Genomic DNA, 22,094 nt, shown 5'->3' on the forward strand with positions numbered 1-22,094 from the left:
GGAGATTGGGATTGACATATACACACTACTATATATAAAACAGATAATAACTTATCCCTACTGTATTCCACAGGGAACTCTACTCAATACTCTGTAATGACCTATTTGGGAAAAGAATCTAAAAAAGAGTCTATATATATATATATATATATATATGGATAACTGATTTATTTTATGGTACGCCTGAAGCTAACACAACAATATACATCAACTATACAGAAAAAAGACCCTTAATGGCTTCCCTTAATGGCTTCCGGGAAGATGGCGGAAGAGTAAGACGCAGAGATCACCTTCCTCCCCACAGATACACCAGAAATACATCTACACGTGGAACAACTCCTACAGAACACCTACTGAACGCTGGCAGAAGACCTCAGACCTCCCAAAAGTCAAGAAACCCCCCACGTACCTGGGTACGGAAAAAGAAAAAAGAATAAACAGAGACAAAAGGATAGGGACGAGACCTGCACCAGAAGGAGAGAGCTGTGAAGGAGGAAAGGTTCCCACACACTAGAAGCCCCTTCGCGGGCGGAGACTGTGGGTGGCGGAGGGGCAAAGCTTCGGAGCCGCGGAGGAGAGCGCAGCAACAGGGTACAGAGAGCAAAGCGGAGAGATTCCCGCACAGAGGATCAGGGCCGACCGGCACTCATCAGCCCCAGAGGCTTGTCTGCTCACCTGCCGGGGCGGGCGGGGGCTGGGAGCTGAGGCTCGGGCTTCGGTCGGAGCTCCGGGAGAGGACTGGGGTTGGCGGCGTGAACACAGCCTGCAGGGGGTTAGTGCGCCACGGCTGGCCGGGAGGGAGTCGGGGAAAAGTCTGGACCTGCTGAAGAGGCAAGAGACTTTTTCTTACCTCTTTGTTTCCTGGTGCGCAAGGAGAGGGGATTAAGAGCGCCGCTTAAAGGAGCTCCAGAGACGGGCGCGAGCCGCGGCTATCAGCAAGGACCCCAGAGACGGGCATGAGACGCTAAGGCGGCTGCTGCCGCCACCAAGAAGCCTGTGTGCGAGCACAGGTCACTCTCCACACCTCCCTTCCGGGGAGCCTGTGCAGTCTGCCGCTGCCAGGGTCCCAGGATCCACGGACAACTCCCGCGGGAGAACGCAGATAGCGCGCCTCAGGCTCGTGCAACGTCGCGCCGGCCTCTGCCGCTGCAGGCTTGCCCCGCCCTCCATGCTCCTCCCTCCCCCACCGGCCTGAGTGAGCCAGAGCCCCTGCATCGGCGGCTCCTTTAACCCCGTCCTGTCTGAGCGAAGAACAGATGCCCTCCGGCGACCTACAAGCACAGGCGGGGCCAAATGCAAAGCTGAGCCCCTAGGAGCTGTGAGAACAAAGAAGAGAAAGGGAAATCTCTCCCAGCAGCCTCAGAAGCAGCGGATTAAAGCGCCACAATCAACTAGATATACCCTGCATCTGTGGAATACATGAATAGACAGCGAATCATCCCAAATTAAGGAGCTGGACTTTGAGAACAAGATTTATGATTTTTTTCCCCTTTTCCTCTTTTTGTGAGTGGGTATGTGTATGCTTCTGTGTGAGATTTTGTCTGTATAGCTTTGCTTCTACCATTTGTCCTAGGGTTCTATCCATCCGTTTTTTTTTTCTTCTGTTAATTATTTTTTTATTTTAATAACTTTATTATATTTTATCTTCCTTTATCTTACTTTATCTTTTTTCCTTCCTTCCTTCCTCCCTCCCTCCTTTCTTTCTTTCTACTTTTTCTCCCTTTTATTCTGAGCCGTGTGGATGAAAGGCTCTTGGTGCTGCAGCCAGGAGTCAGTGCTGTGCCTCTGAGATGGGAGAGCCACCTTCAGAACACTGGTCCACAAGAGACCTCCCAGCTCCACATAATATCAAACGGCGAAAATCTCCCAGAGATCTCCATCTCAACACCAGCACCCAGCTTCACTCAACGACCACCAAACTACAGTGCTGGACATCCTATGCCAAACAATTAGCAAGACAGGAACACAACCCCACCCATTAGCAGAGAGGCTGCCGAAAATCGTAAGTCCAGAGACACCCCAAAACACACCAACAGACATGGACCTGCCCATCAGAGAGACAAGATCCAGCCTCATCCACCAGAACACAGGCACTAGTCCCCTCCACCAGGAAGCCTACACAACCCACTGAACCAACCTTAGCCACTGGAGACAAACACCAAAAACAACAGGAACTACGAACTTGCAGCCTGCAAAAAGGAGACCCCAAACACAGTAAGATAAGCAAAATGAGAAGACAGAAAAACACACAGCAGATGAAGGAGCAAGATAAAAACCCACTAGACCTAACAAATGAAGAGGAAATAGGCAGTCTACCTGAAAAAGAATTCAGAATGATAGTAAAGATGATCCAAAATCTTGGAAATAGAATAGACAAAATGCAAGAAACATTTAACAAGGACCTAGAAGAACTAAAGATGAAACAAACAACAATGAACAACACAATAAATGAAATGAAAAATACTCTAGATGGGATCAATAGCAGAATAACTGAGGCAGAAGAACGGATAAGTGACCTGGAAGATAAAATAGTAAATATTTATGCACCCAACATAGGAGCACCTCAATACATAAGGCAAATACTAACAGCCATAAAAGCGGAACAGTAACACATTCATAATAGGGGACTTTAACACCCCACTTTCACCAATGGACAGATCATCCAAAATGAAAATAAATAAGGAAACACAAGCATTAAATGATACATTAAACAAGATGGACTTAATTGAGATTTATAGGATATTCCATCCAAAAACAACAGAATACACATTTTTCTCTAGTGCTCATGGAACATTCTCCAAGATAGATCATATCTTGGGCCACAAGTCAAGCCTTGGTAAATTTAAGAAAATTGAAATCATATCAAGTATCTTTTCCGACAACAACGCTATGAGACTAGATATCAATTACAGGAAAAGATCTGTAAAAAATACAAACACATGGAGGCTAAACAATACACTACTTAATAACGAAGTGATCACTGAAGAAATCAAAGAGGAAATAAAAAAATACGTAGAAACAAATGACAATGGAGACACGATGACCCAAAATCTATAGGATGCAGCAAAAGCAGTTCTAAGAGGGAAGTTTATAGCAATACAATCCTACCTTAAGAAACAGGAAACATCTCGAATAAACATCCTAACCTTGCACCTAAAGCAATTAGAGAAAGAAGAACAAAAAAAACCCCAAAGTTAGCAGAAGGAAAGAAATCATAAAAATCAGATCAGAAGTAAATGAAAAAGAAATGAAGGAAACAATAGCAAAGATCAGTAAAACTAAAAGCTGGTTCTTTGAGAAGATAAACAAAATTGATAAACCATTAGCCAGACTCATCAAGAAAAAAAGGGAGAAGACTCAAATCAATAGAATTAGAAATGAAAAAGGAGAAGTAACAACTGACACTGCAGAAATACAAAAGATCATGAGCAATTACTACAAGCAACTCTATGCCAATAAAATGGACAACCTGGAAGAAATGGACAAATTCTTAGAAATGCACAACCTGCCAAGACTGAATCAGGAAGAAATAGAAAATATGAACAGAACAATCACAAGCACTGAAATTGAAACGGTGATTAAAAATCTTCCAACAAACAAAAGCCCAGGACCAGATGGCTTCACAGGCGAATTCTATCAAACATTTAGAGAAGAGCTAACACCTATCCTTCTCAAACTCTTCCAAAATATAGCAGAGGGAGGAACACTCCCAAACTCATTTTACAAGGCCACCATCACCCTGATACCAAAACCAGACAAGGATGTCACAAAGAAAGAAAACTACAGGCCAATATCACTGATAAACATAGATGCAAAAATCCTCAACAAAATACTAGCAAACAGAATCCAACAGCACATTAAACGGATCATACACCATGATCAAATGGGGTTTATTCCAGGAATGCAAGGATTCTTCAATATACACAAATCAATCAATGTGATACACCATATTAACAAACCGAAGGAGAAAATCCATATGATCATCTCAATAGATGCAGAGAAAGCTTTTGACAAAATTCAACACCCATTTACGATAAAAACCCTGCAGAAAGTAGGCATAGAAGGAACTTTTCTCAACATTATAAAGGCCAGTATGACAAACCCACAGCCAACATCGTCCTCAATGGTGAAAAACTGAAAGCATTTCCACTAAGATCAGGAACAAGACAAGGTTGCCCACTCTCACCACTCATATTCAACAAAGTTTTGGAAGTTTTAGCCACAGCAATTAGAGAAGAAAAGGAAATAAAAGGAATCAAAATCGGAAAAGAAGAAGTAAAGCTGTCACTGTTTGCAGATGACATGATACTCTACATAGAGAATCCTAAAGATGCTAGCAGAAAACTTCTAGAGCTAATCAATGAATTTGGTAAAGTAGCAGGATACAAAATGAATGCACAGAAATCTCTCGCATTCCTATACACTAATGGTGAAAAATCTGAAAGTGAAATCAAGAAAACACTCCCATTTACCACTGCAACAAAAAGAATAAAATATCTCACAATAAACCTACCTAAGGAGACAAAAGACCTGTATGCAGAAAATTATAAAACACTGATGAAAGAAATTAAAGATGAGACAAATAGATGGAGAGATATACCATGTTCTTGGATTGGAAGAATCAACATTGTGAAAATGACTCTACTACCCAAAGCAATCTACAGATTCAGTGCAATCCCTATCAAACTACCACTGGCATTTTTCACAGAACTAGAACAAAAAATTTCACAATTTGTATGGAAACACAAAAGACCCTGAATAGCCAAAGCAATCTTGAGAACGAAAAACGGAGCTGGAGGAATCAGGCTCCCTGACTTCAGACTATACTACAAAGCTACAGTAATTAAGACAGTATGGTACTGGCACAAAACAGAAAGATAGATTAATGGAACAGGATAGAAATCCCAGAGATAAACCCACACACATATGGTCACCTTATCTTGGATAAAGGAGGCAGGAATGTACAGTGGAGAAAGGACAGCCTCTTCAATAAGTGGTGTTGGGAAAACTGGACAGGTACATGTAAAAGTATGAGATTAGATCACTCCCTAACACCATACACAAAAATAAGCTCAAAATGGATTAAAGACCTAAATGTAAGGCCAGAAACTATCAAACTCTTAGAGGAAAACATAGGCAGGACTCTCTATGAGATAAATCACAGCAAGATCCTTTTTGACCCACCTCCTAGAGAAATGGGAATAAAACCAAAAATAAACAAATGGGACCTAATGAAACTTCAAAGCTTTTGCACAGCAAAGGAAACCATAAACAAGACCAAAAGACAACCCTCAGAATGGGAGAAAATATTTGCAAATGAAGCCACTGACAAAGGATTAATCTCCAAAATTTATAAGCAGTTCATGCAGCTTAATAACAAAAAAACAAACAACCCAATCCAAAATTGGGCAGAAGACCTAAATAGACATTTCTCCAAAGAAGATATACAGACTGCCAACAAACACATGAAAGAATGCTCAACATCACTAATCATTAGAGAAATGCAAATCAAAACTACAATGAGATATCATCTCACACCAGTTAGAATGGCCATCATCAAAAAATCTAGAAACAATAAATGCTGGAGAGGGTGTGGAGAAAAGGGAACCCTCTTGCACTGTTGGTGGGAATGTAAATTGATACAGCCACTGTGAAGAACAGTATGGAGGTTCATTAAAAAACTACAAATAGAACTACCATATGACCCAGCAATCCCACTACTGGGCATATACCCTGAGAAAACCATAATTCAAAAAGAGTCATGTACCAAAATGTTCATTGCAGCTCTATTTACAATAACCCGGAGATGGAAACAACATAAGTGTCCATCATCGGATGAATGGATAAAGAAGATGTGGCACATATATACAATGGAATATTACTCAGCCATAAAAAGAGATGAAATTGAGCTATTTGTAATGAGGTGGATAGACCCAGAGTCTGTCATACAGAGTGAAGTAAGTCAGAAAGAGAGAGACAAATACCGTATGCTAACACATATATATAGAATTAAAAAAAAAAAAACTGTAATGAAGAACCTAGGGGTAAGACAGGAATAAAGACACAGACCTACTAGAGAATGGACTTGAGGATATGGGGAGGGGCAAGGGTAAGCTGTGACAAAGCGAGAGAGAGGCATGGACATATATACACTACCAAACGTAAGGTAGCTAGCTAGTGGGAAGCAGCCGCATAGCACAGGGAGATCAGCTGGTGCTTTGTGACCGCCTGGAGGGGTGGGATAGGGAGGGTGGGAGGGAGGGAGACGCAAGAGGGAAGAGATATGGGAACATATGTATATATATAACTGATTCATTTTGTTGTAAAGCAGAAACTAACACACCATTGTAAAGCAATTATACTCCAATAAAGATGTTAAAAAAAAAAACTATACTCATCAATCAGAATTTTAAAAAAGCTAGCAGGCACTCTCATTTTATGTGATATTTATAAATTTTATGAGATATTTATCAAATTTATCAATTTAGGTATTTGCTTGGGATACAAACAAAACATACAGCAATTAGGAAACGGGCAAAATTAGTCTCTCCACCTCATGGTGTGAATTTCCTACTACTCGGTTCACAGTAAGTCACCCTGCTTAGCTTGACCACCGTAGGCAGATTTCTCTCACTGTGGACTCTTACTGAAGAATTTACGAAAGCTCACAGTATTTCGGTGGAGAGGTTGTTGAGGTGTGGGTGAAAACTTGGACTCCAATCAGATTTTTACCACTTAACCAGCTGCATGCCCTTGGGAAAGTTGTTTAACATACCTGAGTCAACTCCCATAATATGGGGATAATAACACACCTTGTGGTGATGTGAGGGTTAACAAGATAATGCATGTGAATTGCCAAACTCTTAAAGAGAGTAAAACAAAGAAGCTATTGTCTAGGGCTCTGGCTTAAATAAACCGAAGCACAAAAAAGCACATGTCCTTGTTCAGGCAGGCATTATCAACTGTACTACAATTCTCCAGAACACGAGATTTCTCTTGTCCTTCCTGGAAGTTGCAGACCTGAGAGCCACAAGACATGTCACTTCATGATTCTGTACAGTCAGGCATGAAGAACAACCACCAAGTGAATTTCTTGGTACATATGTAGTATGTAAACTTAACATAATGAATTTTTTTATGTAACTATTTTGACCTAGGAAAAAAAGATCCTATTTTTAGCATATGCCAAGAATTCATTTTCATTACTCAAGATACCTTCCCTTTCAATTTGTGGCATCTGGTCCCAGGCAGGAAATCTTCCTAGTTTTACAGTTCTAGCCTCCCTGGTTACATAACAGCCTCCCTTAATAAAGACAGGCTTTGACTGTTAACGTCCTCCTTTCTTTCCCACATCAGGAACAATATTTTTTTTCTTTTTAAAAAATTTTTGCATTACCATCGATTAGCAAAGTAGTATTACTGTATTTCTCATTTCAGAATTTACTTTTCCTTTCCAACTAAACTGAAAAAGTCGTATTACTTCCAGTTATAGGGGGAAAAAGTTAAGTGACTTGATTGAGAATTAGAGAATTCAAAATTATTGGTGGACAGTGGTCTGCAGTTTGACTTAAACTTATCTGTAAGTCTTTTTATATGTTTTTAAAAATACACTCAATCTGTAGAGGTTACCGAACTTTACAGTACATTTTAAGGAATCTCAAGGGAAAAGAAACATGATTATAAAGGCCCTCTCTCAAAGAAACTCAGCAAGGAAATTTCAAAACTCAGTTTTTCATCTTGCTTTAATGACTTCATTTACGACTTTTGTGAAGAATGTGAACACATTAGAAATAGCAGCCATTTATTTTAAGTATCAGTTTTTATTAAAAAGTGCATTTTGATTATTTTATGATCTAGGTAAGCTGTTAATAAGGTATCAGTATACTCTCTGGAATAATAACTTTACAAAGATTTAAAACAAACAAAATTTTAAAAGCCTTTTTATTTCCTTCACCATTATTGTTTTACAATACAAATATTACCTTGTGAATACACAAAAAAAAACCCTACGGAAGATAATTCTGCTGCACATAAAATACAGAATGGATATATATACTTCTTCATTCTTAAAAAACTATTTTGTTCTCCACATTGGCAAGTATAGAATAGAATACTTCCCCAAACATACTCATGTTAGGAGTAAAACTTAAGAGTTACATGCAGTTCCTGCACAAATATATTTTAAAGAAATAGATCTCTTCTTTGTTGTTTACCAACAAAATTGCCATGAGAGTATGGATAACTAATTTATAGCTTTCAATTTTTAGTTAAGTGATCATTTTCAAAACTCTCTTTTTAAAAACAAAGTATTCATGGCTGTTTTCATTGTATAGTTAAAATCAAACTACCAAATAGATGATAAAATAATTGAAGTGGTACCTGTCATTGCCACCTGCTCACAATATGGGAACAGGCTCTGACTTTCTAATTAACTCTCCCATTCTTTAATTCATAGCAATTTAAAAACCATAAGCAGTCTTCTGATTTAATTTAGCTATAATGCAAAATTTAGTAGTAATACATACATTTATATTTTCATGGAATACTTTATTTTAAATAAAAACATTGAAGATTGCCTACTGACCATACAATCAAGACAAGAAAGGCACTAGAAACATAGACAAATTTCTCTCCCAAGAAACATTTTTAAATTTTAACTCTCTTTTCTCTGACATGTAAAAATCTTTAAATTTGGTTTTCATAACATCATTTTGAAAAATAAAGTTAGGAAATACTTAGAAAATCACTTTATAACAGAATCTTTTTTTTTTTTGTACTTTTTGACACACTGTCTCTGCTGATTTTTACAAAATCCAAAGTTACCAAACCTTTCTGTGTCTGTCATTTTTATTTGAATATCGGTGCAACAGGTAGAAAGATTTCAGAATCGAACCCCATTCAGGTACTTAGAAACCTTCATAGAGACATTTGCTAGAAAATGGCTTACAGCCCAATCTTTGGGGCAAGAGATATGAAAAGTATGTTTTCCCAAGAAAATAATACGCTTTATTTCCAGGTGTGACTGGAAAGACCAGAACTTATGATATAAAAGCTTACATTTATGCTGTTGCATCATATACAAAGGAACACGGTGGTTGCAAGGTTATGTAAATCCCAAGCCTATGAACAGGAAATGTGTACAGTGCACGACAGGTTAAATTTTCTTTATTGTTGTCCAACGCGGGTCCTTTGGAGAGAAAAAAAAGATCACAGTGCTGACCAGGTAACTCAATCGGTTAAGTCACGGTAACTGTTGAAAGATAACAGGATAAGGGAGGTGTTCATTTTATGGCATCTTTTCTCATGGAGTTCTTAGCACTTCGGACAGCTCCTCTTTCCCCACCGTGTACAGCTGTTATGTGTCACTCACCAACCGGCTGTATTTAACTTGCCTACCGAGGTGGATTACTGGCCAGGGGAAGGGCCAATGGTAAGATCGAGGTACAATTCCTTGGACATTCCTTTCAAAGTACTGAAATGGCCTGTACCACCACACTCTGGCCAGGAGGTTCATCTGGGAAGCTTCTTTTAGCACCTAAGAGAACACAGAAAGAGAAAACCAAGTCAGGAAGAACCACTGATGGTTCCAGCCCCAAAAGGAACATACACATGTTTCTCATAACCTTTCACTTTAGGTTCAAATAGTTTCCATATTAAAATTCACAAAGGCCCCCAGACCCGCCCCATGACCACCTACATAGCCACAGTTTCACACTCCCACCACCGTTCTACACTCTGCACTCAGCTGTAAACCGGGCCACACCCTAGCAGAAAAACAAGTAACTCCAATTCCGGGAGTACACGGGGAACATGCGGCTTACTCACTCTCTTGTCTATAAAGAAATACCTCAATTAGTGTTTTAGCTACTCTTCTACGATGAAAACAGAGAGAGTTAATTAAATGTTAAGTATTAAGCTGGTGAGGGGCCAAAGATAGAAAAGAAGGTAGGACTGCAAATCAAGCAAGAGGTAGGTACAGCTTCAAAAATATGTTCCAGGGACAATGAGAGCATGACTCTTGTTCTAGAAGGATGCCGTCTCCTATGTCATTATATTAACACATTTCTGGCTCATCTTTGATTCAGAAGTGGATCAGCATCACAAGAGACAACACAACCTTAGCTGACTATCTCTTAAGACAAGAGAAACCGAAGACATCTGTGGGTTCTTTGCACTTTTCCCCCTGCCACGCCAGCGACGGCAGGCCAAGAGCAATAGGGGTTAAAATCAAATGGGGAGAGAAACTCACTTGCTGATTGGCCATAGTGTGGTACCACCAGAAGAGTCTTGTGGTGATGTAATATGCCACCACCACATCCACAGTGTAGTGGTCATGCGCCAAGAGAATACAGAAGATTCCAACCACGCTGAGAAGCCAGCAGATCCAGTGGTACCACCACAGTCGTCGAGGGGAATCTGAAAAGGAGAAACTTGCAATAGTCCCGTTATTCAAGTGCCACTAAGGGCACCCGACCATGCCTCAACTACTACTTCTGAATCCAATTACCTTGGATCTTTCCTTCTGAAAACAGATCTTTTGGGGTAGCAAACCTAAGGGCTTTCGTTTCTCTGTAACGGAGGTTAGAAGGGAAGCAACTTATTTCATAAAGTGATTTTCTTAGCCATAGTAATTTATATTTGGTTATTACTTGATTCATGTAATTATAAGTGTAGCTTAAAAGGACAAATAAGAACAGGTTAATGCATCATGCTCCATTAAAATACAAAACAACACCGCCCACTGACAATTAAATTTACCAGGAAATAATTTGGGATTAATGCTCTATACAAAAATCAGTACCTTTTGATCCTTATACACAGACTAGGCAATTATAATTGATACAACTGCCCTATTTGCTTTCCAAGCTCTGCAACCATACACTAATTTGAAAGTCTTTGAGATTTCCATTTCTCAAATACAAATAAGAGAGAATCCAAATGCCTGGGAATTCAAGCCCAAGTACGTTCCCAAGGGCAGGGCAGTGTCTGGGAAGTCACCTGACGGGAGATTCAAAATCTCTATTCGTGCAGGCCTTCCTACCTTGTATTCTCACTAAGTGGGCTTCAGAGGGTCTGAAATTTTAGGCAACAATGTTGTCTGAGTGTGATCTACCCTTCTCACCCTGGGAAGACAGTTTAGGCTTTTACAGAATTTTCAAGGGGTCCAAGTATCCATCATTCATTCAACCACTATTTATTGAGCATCTGCGATGTGCCCAGGACAGGAACTGCTCTAGTCACTGGAATCAATGAACAAAATAGGCAAAGAGCCTGCCTTTGTGGGGAGATCCCTTCCTAGTACTGAAGAGAAACAATAAATAATAATTATAATAAAGTAAATTGTACATTATGTTAGAAGGTGTTAAAGCCTATGGAAAAGTAAAAAATTGAACCAAATAAGTAGGATCAGCAGTAGAGAGGGTGAAGGGAGGTTTGTCAGTTTAGATGGAGTGGTCACGGTTGGGGGTAGGGTCTTAAGAGTATGTACAGGGCTCCATGTTCCATTTCCAGGAAAATCTGTACTTGGTACTCTAACAATACAACAACAAAGACCGGCTACCGTTCATTCTCCCTGTACCTCTACTAGTGTTCCTATATGCCGTCTATTTTAATTTTTACCACCTCTCCCTCATTCATGAAGGAGCTATCAGTATCTCATTCTAAAGATGAGGAAACTATGACTTACAGAGGTTAGAGGTTTTCCCCAAGGTCACAGAGCTAGTAAGTGATAGCACCAGGATTCAAAATCAGTTTGTGACCCAAGTCTTCCAATATGGCATCTCCAAGGATAAGGCTTAACCCCATTAAAGTATTGCAGGTACCAACCAGCAGGCGGTTAGGAATCCCGCCCCCCAGGGCCGCTGACATCAGGCCTGTTCTGTTCCCATTTTCCATGCCCAGTTACATTTCTCACGGAAGGCTGCTTTCGACTTACACTCTTTGATAAATAGGTAGGTGAGTGTGAGCATGACCGTGTGGCCGCTGTACAGGTAGTCCCCACACATGTTGTGGGAGCCCGTGATGGACAGGCCGCCACCAGCAATGAGCTTCATTATTCTCCTCAGTTGGGCTTCCCAGTCTCCGAAGAGCTGGTGGGAAAAGAAAAAATCAGACTATTAGCCCACATAAAAGTCTGCTACGACTATAATTTATATTCAGAATTAAGCTTTGTAATATTGTGATTTATAATGAGAAATATATATTTGGCCTTCATCCCTATTCCTGGCACAGAGCTTCTACAACCTTTGGAATTTCCCGAGAAGAGATAGAGGTGTCTTTGGTTATTCATAAAAGCCCCTTTCAACCACACCTAGGTTCATGTTCATGAGTTCAAGGTGACTTCTGGAAAGCTCCTAAGGATGGGGGTGGTTGCCAGGAGATCCAACCAGGTGACTAGAGGGTTGGAACCTCTTTCCCACTTCCCGCCACTTCCAAGGAGGGGAGAAGGGCTGGGGGTTGAGTGAATTACCAATGGCCAATGATTTAATCAATCATGCCTCTATAATGAAGCCTCCACAGAAATCCAAAAGGACAGGGGTTTGGAGAGCTTCCAGGTTGGTGGACGTGAGGAGATGTGGGGAGAGTGATGCACGCCCCTTCCCACATACCTTGCCCTACACATCTCTTCCATGTGGCTGGTCCTACGTTATATCCTTTTATAATAAACTGCTAATCTAGTAAGTAAAATGTTTTCCTGAGTTCTGTGAGCTCCAGCAAATTAACTGAACCCAAGGAGGGGGGTCATAGGAACTTCCAATTTAAAGCTGGTCGGTAAGAAGTATAGGTGACAATCTGAACCTGTGATCAGAGTCTGAAGTGGTTGGGGGCTGACAGTCAGTGTGAGATTGAGCCCTTACCCTGTGGGATCCGATGCTATTTCCAGGTAGACAGTGCCAGAATGGAGTTAAAGAGGGTTAGAGATTTGCTTGTGTGTGTGTGCGTGTGTGGGGAAACCCATATATCTAGTCACAGAAGTATTCAGTGGGGTTTTCAGAGTACAGGAGATGCACAGGAGTGTTTTTCCTTTATGAGTTTATATTAAGACATGTAAAATCACTACCCCGCCCCCCGCCATGAAGTGTGCCCACTCAACACTGCTGTTCAGACAGCCCTTGGAAGAGTGTGGTCCTAGAGATGAAGCATGCAGCTTCAGAGCTCCCCTTACATGTTGGCACTTTTTAGAGCACATGTCAGCAGATATTTAGTTACTAAAGTTTTTTTTCACTACACTGTTAAAGACTGACTGATTGATTTACTACCATAACTGCCATCTGGGGGAAAATCTCTGGGAAAAATTTCAAGATCTATTTCACACGCTTGGCCTAGAGGACAAATGTTCTACTAACTTATTAGCTAAAGCAGCTGGAGGTTAGAAAGTCAAATATATGAATTTTTTTTTTGGTATGTGATTTTGGGGGACCAAATTGAAGCAAGGGACTGAGTAGGATGTACCTTCAATCTTCTGAAATTATGTGGGTAGAACTGCATGTTTTTCCTTTTAATAAGAGTGAAAAAGTTTATAAATAAATCTACTTGTCTCTGATACAAGTCTGGGCTGGATACTAGAGTGGTAAATGGCATGAACAAGTCATTCACCGAAACTTTTGTTTGCTCTGGCAAATAAAATGTGTGACTGTCTATATTTTATGTTTGTCAGCATTCTTTTAAATTTTGGTTAGCCAATTTAATCACCATGACCCCTTTTCAACATTTAACTGATAATATTCTGGGCTCTGGGAAACATGTTTCATTATAATTTCCCTTTAAAAAAACTGATCAAGATTTCTAGTTAAGGACGTCAGGTTGAACATACCACATAGCAGATATGGATTTCCAAATTGAAAGGGATCACTGAAAGTCCAGCTCAACAGAAGCAAACAGATCTACATAGCAAGACTCAGCATTATGGAACTTCAGAAACTTGGGGCTAACAAGGGACCTTCAAGCATCCAGAGATCAAAAACAAGCTTCACACAAAAGATCAAGAATCAGGCTTCTTCAAAAGCAATACTGGAAAAGAAAAGGCTTCAGAAAAATGCCTCCAAATTCTGAGGGAAAATGATTTCCAATTTAGAATTCTATACGCAGCCATATTATTAACTGAGCCTAATCTTAAAAAATAGACCAAGGATAAACTAAAGTCATTTCATATATACAAGATTTCACAATATTTATTTTTGCGGGAAATTACAGAAGATGTACTCTACAAGGCAAAGGAGAAAACAGAAAAAAGAAGAAATGGGATTTGCTAGGATGCCAGCGAAGGGAATACTGAGAACTGTGCTGTAGGCCTAAGAGACGGAGCCCCCTACATGGGTGAGTCAGAGCTCTGGAGATGAGGCTAACAGAACACCTAATTCCGCGGCTGCACTGAGTCACAACATGGGAACGAGTAAGTACACAGAAAACTAACAGAGCAAAAAAGCAAGGCAATTACGGACTCTACAGGAAATGAAATATTGTGTTGAAAAGTAATTATAGGAAACTATATGACTTGGCTATGAATAGCATCTACAAAACTGTAAGAATGTAAGCTCTGAATACTGAGTTAAATCAAGGACAGAAAATGACACTGGGAAGATGGGATAAGAAGCCTAAACTACTGTACTGGGATGGTGGGGGAGGGGAAGAAGGGAAGGAAAAGGCACAGAACACATACAAGCTGCGGGGGAGGATTGTGTGGGGAATACAAAGCCTCTAAATCCTGGCCTTCCCCAGCAGGAAGTCAGCAACAGCCTGTATTGGAAATTATAAAGAAACAATATTGCCATGGCACTTAGAGACCTGAGGATAAACACATACACACACAAAAATTCTGTAAAAAGAGTTAAAGAAATGAAGGTAAACACCACGAGACTCAGTTGAAAGAGCTAAAGAGAGTAGGAAAGCAGGCTGAGTGTGATTAGGGTAAGGGTTGCGTACCATGGTTTTCATAATAAGTCCTGTAGGATCATTTTGTTTCTTAAATTGCACGCATGTATAAACACGATAAAAATTTTTTGAAAGTTTTAAATTGAAAGTTTGGTCTGGTTCTGTCATAACAACGGGTAATAAATGGAAGAAAATTATGGCAAAAAAGCTTAGGTAGTTCTTCAGTTTACATTATTTCAAATTGTCCTTTCGAAACTCCCTCTGTGTTTTGAAAACTATACATCATATTCTTGAGCACCATTCCCCCTCAATTTGCCCTCTCATTTTGGTAGGAAAATATTTGTGGAGAAGCTGTAGGGGTAGGAAAAGAGGGAGAGATTATGAGGTAAACACGGCATTGAGGAAAAACAGCCCAAAATTAATGCTCCATTTCTTACAAGTGCCCTTAACACATCTATGCTTTCTTTTAAAAATATCTTTCCATGATTGTCAAACCTCTGCAAGGGGAAAGGCTCTTTAAAAGCTCAGTGGGGAACAGGAAAAGAAGATGGATGGTTACAGCTACATAAAATTTTTAAATTACACTCTAAGAAAGTAAACAAACTCTAAGGCAAATGACAACACAACTGGAGCAGAAACAACTTAACATCTTTACCGTGTACACAGTACACATAAATCAAGTAAATAAGACCATTTAGGAAACAAAATTTATCAAAGGACAAAGGATGTGACCAGCTGGAGGCACTGGCTCTGTCAAGCAAATAGAAATAAAAATGAACGTTAACAGGAGCTCATTCTTTCCCATATCAAGTTAGCAAAGCTAAAAAAAGATAGCCAATGGTGGGGCAGGGACAACGTCACTGATCCTCTCAAACAGGCTCCTTAAAGAGGAGGGAAGGAACGTGGTAAATGCAGCAGCCAGCAGTGCAGGAAGAGGCAGTGGCCTCTGAAACAGACAGGCTGGGTTAAAAGCATGGCTCTCCTACCAATTAGCTGTGTGACCCTGGGCAGCCGAACCACTCTAAGCCTCAATTTCCTCATCACCAACCTGGGGAGTAATATATTTATTACAACTGGCAAAATCCTCTGCAAAAATAATCATCAATATTGACCACAATCCAAACAGCCACGACCTGTGTGTGACTCAGTGCTTAGTTGTTTCTAGGCACCCACCTCCAAGAAGTGAGCCCGCACATGAAGAAAACCTTTACGCACAATATTATTTATAAAAGCAACAAACTAGAAACAACCCAAATGGGAATTGTTAAATAACTGTTCCCTTGCCATTCAGAACCTGGGCCAGGGGAGCAATGGCAACACCAGGGGTTGCCTGTCATTACAGGCATACCTCGGAGATATTTCAGGTTCGCTTCCAGACCACAGCAATAGAGCGAATATTCCAATTAAGCAAGTTTCACGAATTTTTTGGTTTCCCAGTGCATAAAAAGTTATGGATATTGTAGTCTATTAAGCATATAATAGCATTATGTCTAAAAAACCAATGTACGTGCCTTAATTAAAAAAATACTTTATTGCTAAAAATGCTAACCATCATCTGAGCCTTCAGCAAGTGGCGGTAGTAACATCAAAGATCACTGGTCACAGATCACATAACAAATACAAAGTCTGAAAAACTGCAAGAATTACCAAAATGTGACGCACACATGAAGTGAGCAAATGATGCTGGAAAAATGGTGGTGACAGACTTGTTCCACCCAGAATCGCCACAAACTTTCAGTTTCTAAAAACTGCGATAACTATAAAGTGTAATAAAGCAATGCTCAATAAAATAACGTGTGCCTGTACCCCCTCAGGACCTACTGAGCCAGAATCTGAGGTGATTCTAATGCACACTATAGTGATTCGAATGCACTGAACTAGGCCATAATTGTTTAATACATTATTTAAAAATAAGCATACAATGACTTCGTAGCAAGTTATATCATATTTTCTTCTACCAAGAGGAAAAAAATGAAACAAAATGTTTGGTATAATTATAACTGTTTAAAAAAACATGCACAGGAAAAATCTAGGATGTACACACTGCATGTTAGCATGGTTTGCATGGAAACCGGTAGGAGTTCCCTGCTTGTTGGGCTAGAAAGGAGGGGATTCCTGTGGAGTTCTGCAGTTCTGAGATTTAGGTTACTTCTGAGTACAGGCAGGAGACACGGGAAGAAAACAGAAGAAGAGGAGGAAAAGGGAGGAGGGGGAGGAGGGAGGGAGGAAGAGGAAGAAGCAGAAACAGGAAGCTCCCAGCTCCATCTTCCTTCCTTCTCATTTTAGTTTCCTTCTGCACTCTGCCTGCTACCATTTTCCAGAGTCCTCAAAGGGCTGCTCCAGACACTGTGGCCTGTGTGTTGGGTTGCATTCAGTGGGAAAGAGGATGGAGTGTGTACCTGGAGCTCTAACCTCCCCATCAGTAGACTTCTGAGTGCTCATCTTTGAAAGCAGAGATATTTGGGGGACATTCACACAAACACTTTCTCAGTGGGCACTACAAAGATGTGACAAGGTCTTGCATCTGCATCATTATGTGAATTATGATCTCCTAGGGTCAGAGAAAAATCACTTTTCAGTAAAAACAGAGCAATTTTCTTCAAGTTCTAATGAACGGCCAAGAAATTAACTGGCTAAATCACTTAAGCAATATGAGACATAGAAAGAAATGGAGAGCAGAAGACAGACGGAGAGGCTTCTGAAAGAGACAGACCACTCCAGAAGGGTTCAAACCAGTGAGCCTTTGGTTACTAAAAACCAGGTTCCCCCAGTATGTTTTTTTTTGTTTGTTTTTTTGCGGTACACGGGCCTCTCACTGTTGTGGCCTCTCCCGTTGCAGAGCACAGGCTCCGGACACGCAGGCTCAGCGGCCATGGCTCGCAAGCCCAGCCGCTCCACAGCATGTGGGATCTTCCCGGAGCGGGGCACGAACCCGTGTCCCCTGCATCGGCAGGCGGACTCTCAACCACTGCGCCACCAGGGAAGCCCCCCCCCCCAGTATGTTTTCAATGCTGAATACACAGTGCTCTGATGATAGGCTGTTCACCACCATTCAGTTTGCAGATGGCCTCATGCACTTGCCTTTTCTCTTAAGTGCATCTGAAAAGTGGGGACATTGACTGTGCTTCATCCCCTTCTGGCAGGAGAGGGAGAACCTAGAATCCAAACTCATAAAATAATGCTGCACGAATCAATGGCTTTGGTATAACTTGGAGGAAGGGCTGAAAGTGAGTGCTAAAGAGCAGAAATGCTATTTAATATAATCCTTGAGTCTTAACCAATGCTTCATCTTACAGCAGCCCTGAAAAATCAGCGAGGCAGGTCTTAACTCTGTCCTGGGTCCCCCGGCTGTTCAGTTTGGGAGCTGGAATGGGTCCCAAGTCCTCTGACTCCGCGTATGTATTATCTGCAAACTGCACGCTACCTGTACACTGCCAGAGCCTCCCCAAGCCTGCATAAACCAAGAACCGGATACACATGAAGCAACCTTGCTCTGAGCAGCCTAGGTTCCTTACAAAGGTAACGTCATGCCATCATGCCCCATACCAACCACCAGGAACAGTCAGATGTCTCTCAGTGGACCTGTCCTGATTCATGCATTCAATGAATCTAGCTACTACCACCAGGGCAAATAACTTCTTGTCTTGTTCCAGAAGAAAAGTCTTCCTCCAAAACAGAAAATGCACTACCATCCATGGCATGTAAAGAAAGCTGTTCTTCAACACCCAGACCACAGGTCAGATCCGCTAAGGGAATCAAGCATCAGGGAACAGCAGGATCAATGGAATCCCCATCAATCCATGTCCTGCGCAGCCTGCAACTGGGAAACACACGCTATGTGCTGCAGTCCCCGCCTCAACTTCAACTCCCAAACAAAAGCAGCAAAACTATGCCACTTCCTGAATTTCAACAGGCACACGGCCCTCCTAACCAGTGATGGACACTTAAGAACTAATTTGAGGCATGGAATGTCCTTGAGCATGACCTTGAAGACTGAGGGGAAGATGGTGTGTTGCTAAGTTTGATGAATGTTTTAGATTTCACAGCAGCAGTGAGAGGTTCAAAACTGCCCCTTATAATTTTTCCGACCTTCTGTGATACATATATACCATGAAGATGTGATACATATCTACAATGGAATATTACTCAGCCATAAAAAGGAACGAAATTGGGTCATTTGTAGAGATATGGATGGAGCTAGAGTCTGTCATACAAAGCGAAGTAAGTCAGAAAGAGAAAAACAAATATCGTATATTAAAGCATATGTGTGGAATCTAGAAAAATAGTACAGATGAACCTATTTCCAGGGCAGGAATAGAGACTCAGAGGTAGAGGATGGACGTGTGGACACAGTGGGGCAAGGGGAGGGTGGGAGGAATTGGGAGATCAGGTTTGACATAAATACACTACCATGTGTAAAATAGCTAGCTAGTGGGAACCTGCTGTATAGCACTGGGAGCTCAGTTCAGTGCTCTGTGATGACCTAGAGGGGTGGGATTGGAGGTGGGGAGGGAGGTCCAAGAGGGAGCGGATACATGTATACATATAGCTGATTCACTTCGTTGTACAGCAGAAACCAACACAACACTGTAAAGCAATTATATGCCAATTAAAAAAAAAACCTGTCCCTTATAATTTCTCATACCTTTTTGTGACTGTCGATTGAGGAGTAAAAAAAACAAGAAAAAGGAATGTAGGGTCGTTTGTACATAATAAAATATTACATTTTGTTTGTACAGAGATTCCAACTTTTTAACAGAGTTTTCCTGTCAATTAGCTCATTGCAGCCTCACAAGCCTATCAGGTGGTTAGCGTATATGTAATTATATCCATTTTACAGATAAGCAAATAGAGGCGCTATTTTTCTATTTCACAGTGACTCAGTTGGGATCAGATCCAAATGTCTTACCTCTCACTAAAGGATCTTGCCTTTTGGTTCCCTGGAAAGAGCACCTATTGGTACAAACACTTCTCCAAATAACAAAGGCTGGACAATGTCTCCAGGTTCACTTTTTTTGTTGTTTTTGTCATGCTAATGAAATTGAATCCATTTTACATAAATCATTTAAATATAGTTGAATGGTTTAAAAATTTTATTCATTATTCACTAAAGATCTATTTTTCGTAAGTGTTTTTTCCATTAAATCAAATTTCCCCATCTCTAAAAAAGTTATTTCCATGGGAATCTTTCACAAACAAATTACACATTTTCCACCTTCTTGAGCAAGGTGTTTTCAGTTTGATCTTAACTTTCCTTGCTTTATGTTGTGCTGCGTAGGAGGGATGCTCCAAAGACTTCTAAGCTTATGTCATAAGAACAACAATGAGGATAAATCCAGCCGCAAGCCCCCGTTTTGGGTTAACCATCCAGGTGGCTCTGGACAAACCATTTTACCCATTCTAGCTTCAGTTCTCTCATCTGTAAAATGGCGAGAATACCACCACCTCATCCTCAACCCTCACTGCCAAAGGGAGGTAATGTTTATAAAAGTGATTACTCAAAAATTATAAAGCGCTATACCACATTACAATGATCAAGTTAGGCCCATGTTTTGGGTGAGGAGTTCCTTAAGTGAGAACTCAATGCTTAGCAGCCTAGAAGTGAAATTCTCCTTAAATACACAGCCCTCACGGATGTTCATCTGTGATCACTTTTATGAATTCTTCCTCAGATGGTTATCATTTCATTCCTGGAAGATTTAGTTTCATCCGCAAATATTATATCCATCTCAAATGATCTGAAGTAGGGAGATTTCCCTATACACATCCTCTTAGAACTCAGATACACAACCTTAAAAACATTTTTCCCTCCACTGAGCTCTGAGGGATTTGGCTCTCCACACTGCTCCATTATCCAATGTATCCAAGAGTTCCTATACCAGGCAGGCTTTTTTTTTTCATGGGGAGGGGTCTCTAAATAATCATCAGTAATAAAGCACTCATCCCCTACCAGCCTCCCTTTCCCCCAGTAAAAACGTAAAAATGTTTTCATGGCCTTTAGTAAGGAGACTTATCAAAGCCTTCATAAAATCTTAAATAAAGATCAGCTATGGATTTCCACTTACCCAGATACTTATTTGTCACATTAAAGAAATCCAGTATTTCAGTCAGGCAAGATTTCCCTTTAACAAAAATTATATCTGAGAGATTCTGTAGCCTACCTGGTCATGAGGTGAAAATTGAAAAAAAATTCCCTCAAATTTTTGCTTTGAAAATGTGTAAATCTAAAGAAGAGAATAATGAACATCCTTAGACTCATCAATTATCAATATTTTGCCACATTTGCTTCTCCTTCTTCTCCCACTTTTTTTCCCTGGGCCATTTGAGATTTAAGTTGAATACATTATGACACTTTACCCTTAAGTGTACAAACAAGGACATTTTCTTCTATAATCACACTCACGAAATTTAACAATGATAGAATACTATCATGGTTAATAGACATCCTTATTCAGACTCCCCCATAGTCTCAACAATGTCCTGTATAGCTTTCCCCCCGGAATCTAGGATTCAATCAGAGGAGATGTATTGAGGGTACTTGTCATACTCTTAATTTTTCTTAGTCTACTAGTTTCTCAGTCCTTTTTTTTTTTAAAATGACACTGACATTTTATTTTAAAGAGTCCAGTCTAGTTTTTTTTATATCAAGAGCATGTCCCTCCATTTGGCTTTTATCTGTTTCCTTATGTTTAAACTCAGGTTAAATATTATTGGCAGGAATATACAGAAATGATGTGTCCTACCCAGTGCATCAGATCAAAAAGCATCCGATATCATTTGTTCTGCTGCTGGTTTGATCACTTGGCTGCCAGAGTGTCTGCCAGATTTCTCCTCCGAATACACACCTTTGCCCCTTTATTATTAACAAGCAGTTTGTGACTTTTTGAAACTATATAAATATTATGGTGCCCCACCTTTCACCCAGTGGCTTTAGCATCTGTTGATGATTCTTGCTTGAATTATTACTACAGTGGTTGCAAAATGGTGATTTTCTATTTCTAATGTTTCTTTTATATCTAGCAGTTAATTTTTTCTCCACCAGCACTAATTTTTAAAATGTTTCTTATTAACGTATTATAATTAATTACTGTCATATTTCATTGTGGTGCTCCAATTGTCTCACACGTGGCCAGTGGGAGCCTCTCAAGCAGGACAGTATGGCTTCTGAATGGAACCCACCGGCCTGCAGTGTCTGGGAAGCTCTGGAACCTTCCTCAGGACAA

At 40.5% G+C, this 22,094-nt stretch overlaps 1 protein-coding gene across 12 annotated transcripts in view; it reads right to left on the minus strand.

Moving 5' to 3' along the window:
* Nucleotides 1-7,924: 7,924 nt before the first annotated feature.
* Nucleotides 7,925-22,094, minus strand: part of SGMS1 (sphingomyelin synthase 1) — a 293,295-nt gene continuing 279,125 nt past the window's right edge. For 11 of the 12 annotated variants that reach the window (XM_033415849.2, XM_033415842.2, XM_033415844.2 and 8 more), the window contains 3 exons: nt 11,936-12,089; nt 10,250-10,416; nt 7,925-9,535 (listed from right to left, as the gene is read on the minus strand). In XM_033415849.2, coding sequence (XP_033271740.1) covers nt 9,356-9,535; nt 10,250-10,416; nt 11,936-12,089 — 501 coding nt within the window. In that variant the 3' untranslated portion in view covers nt 7,925-9,355. The remainder of the gene's footprint in view (nt 9,536-10,249; nt 10,417-11,935; nt 12,090-22,094) is intronic. The other variant, XM_033415853.2, reaches the window with a different exon arrangement.

Source organism: Orcinus orca, chromosome 14 (assembly GCF_937001465.1).
Source record: "Orcinus orca chromosome 14, mOrcOrc1.1, whole genome shotgun sequence".
Classification (NCBI taxonomy): Eukaryota; Metazoa; Chordata; class Mammalia; order Artiodactyla; family Delphinidae; genus Orcinus; species Orcinus orca.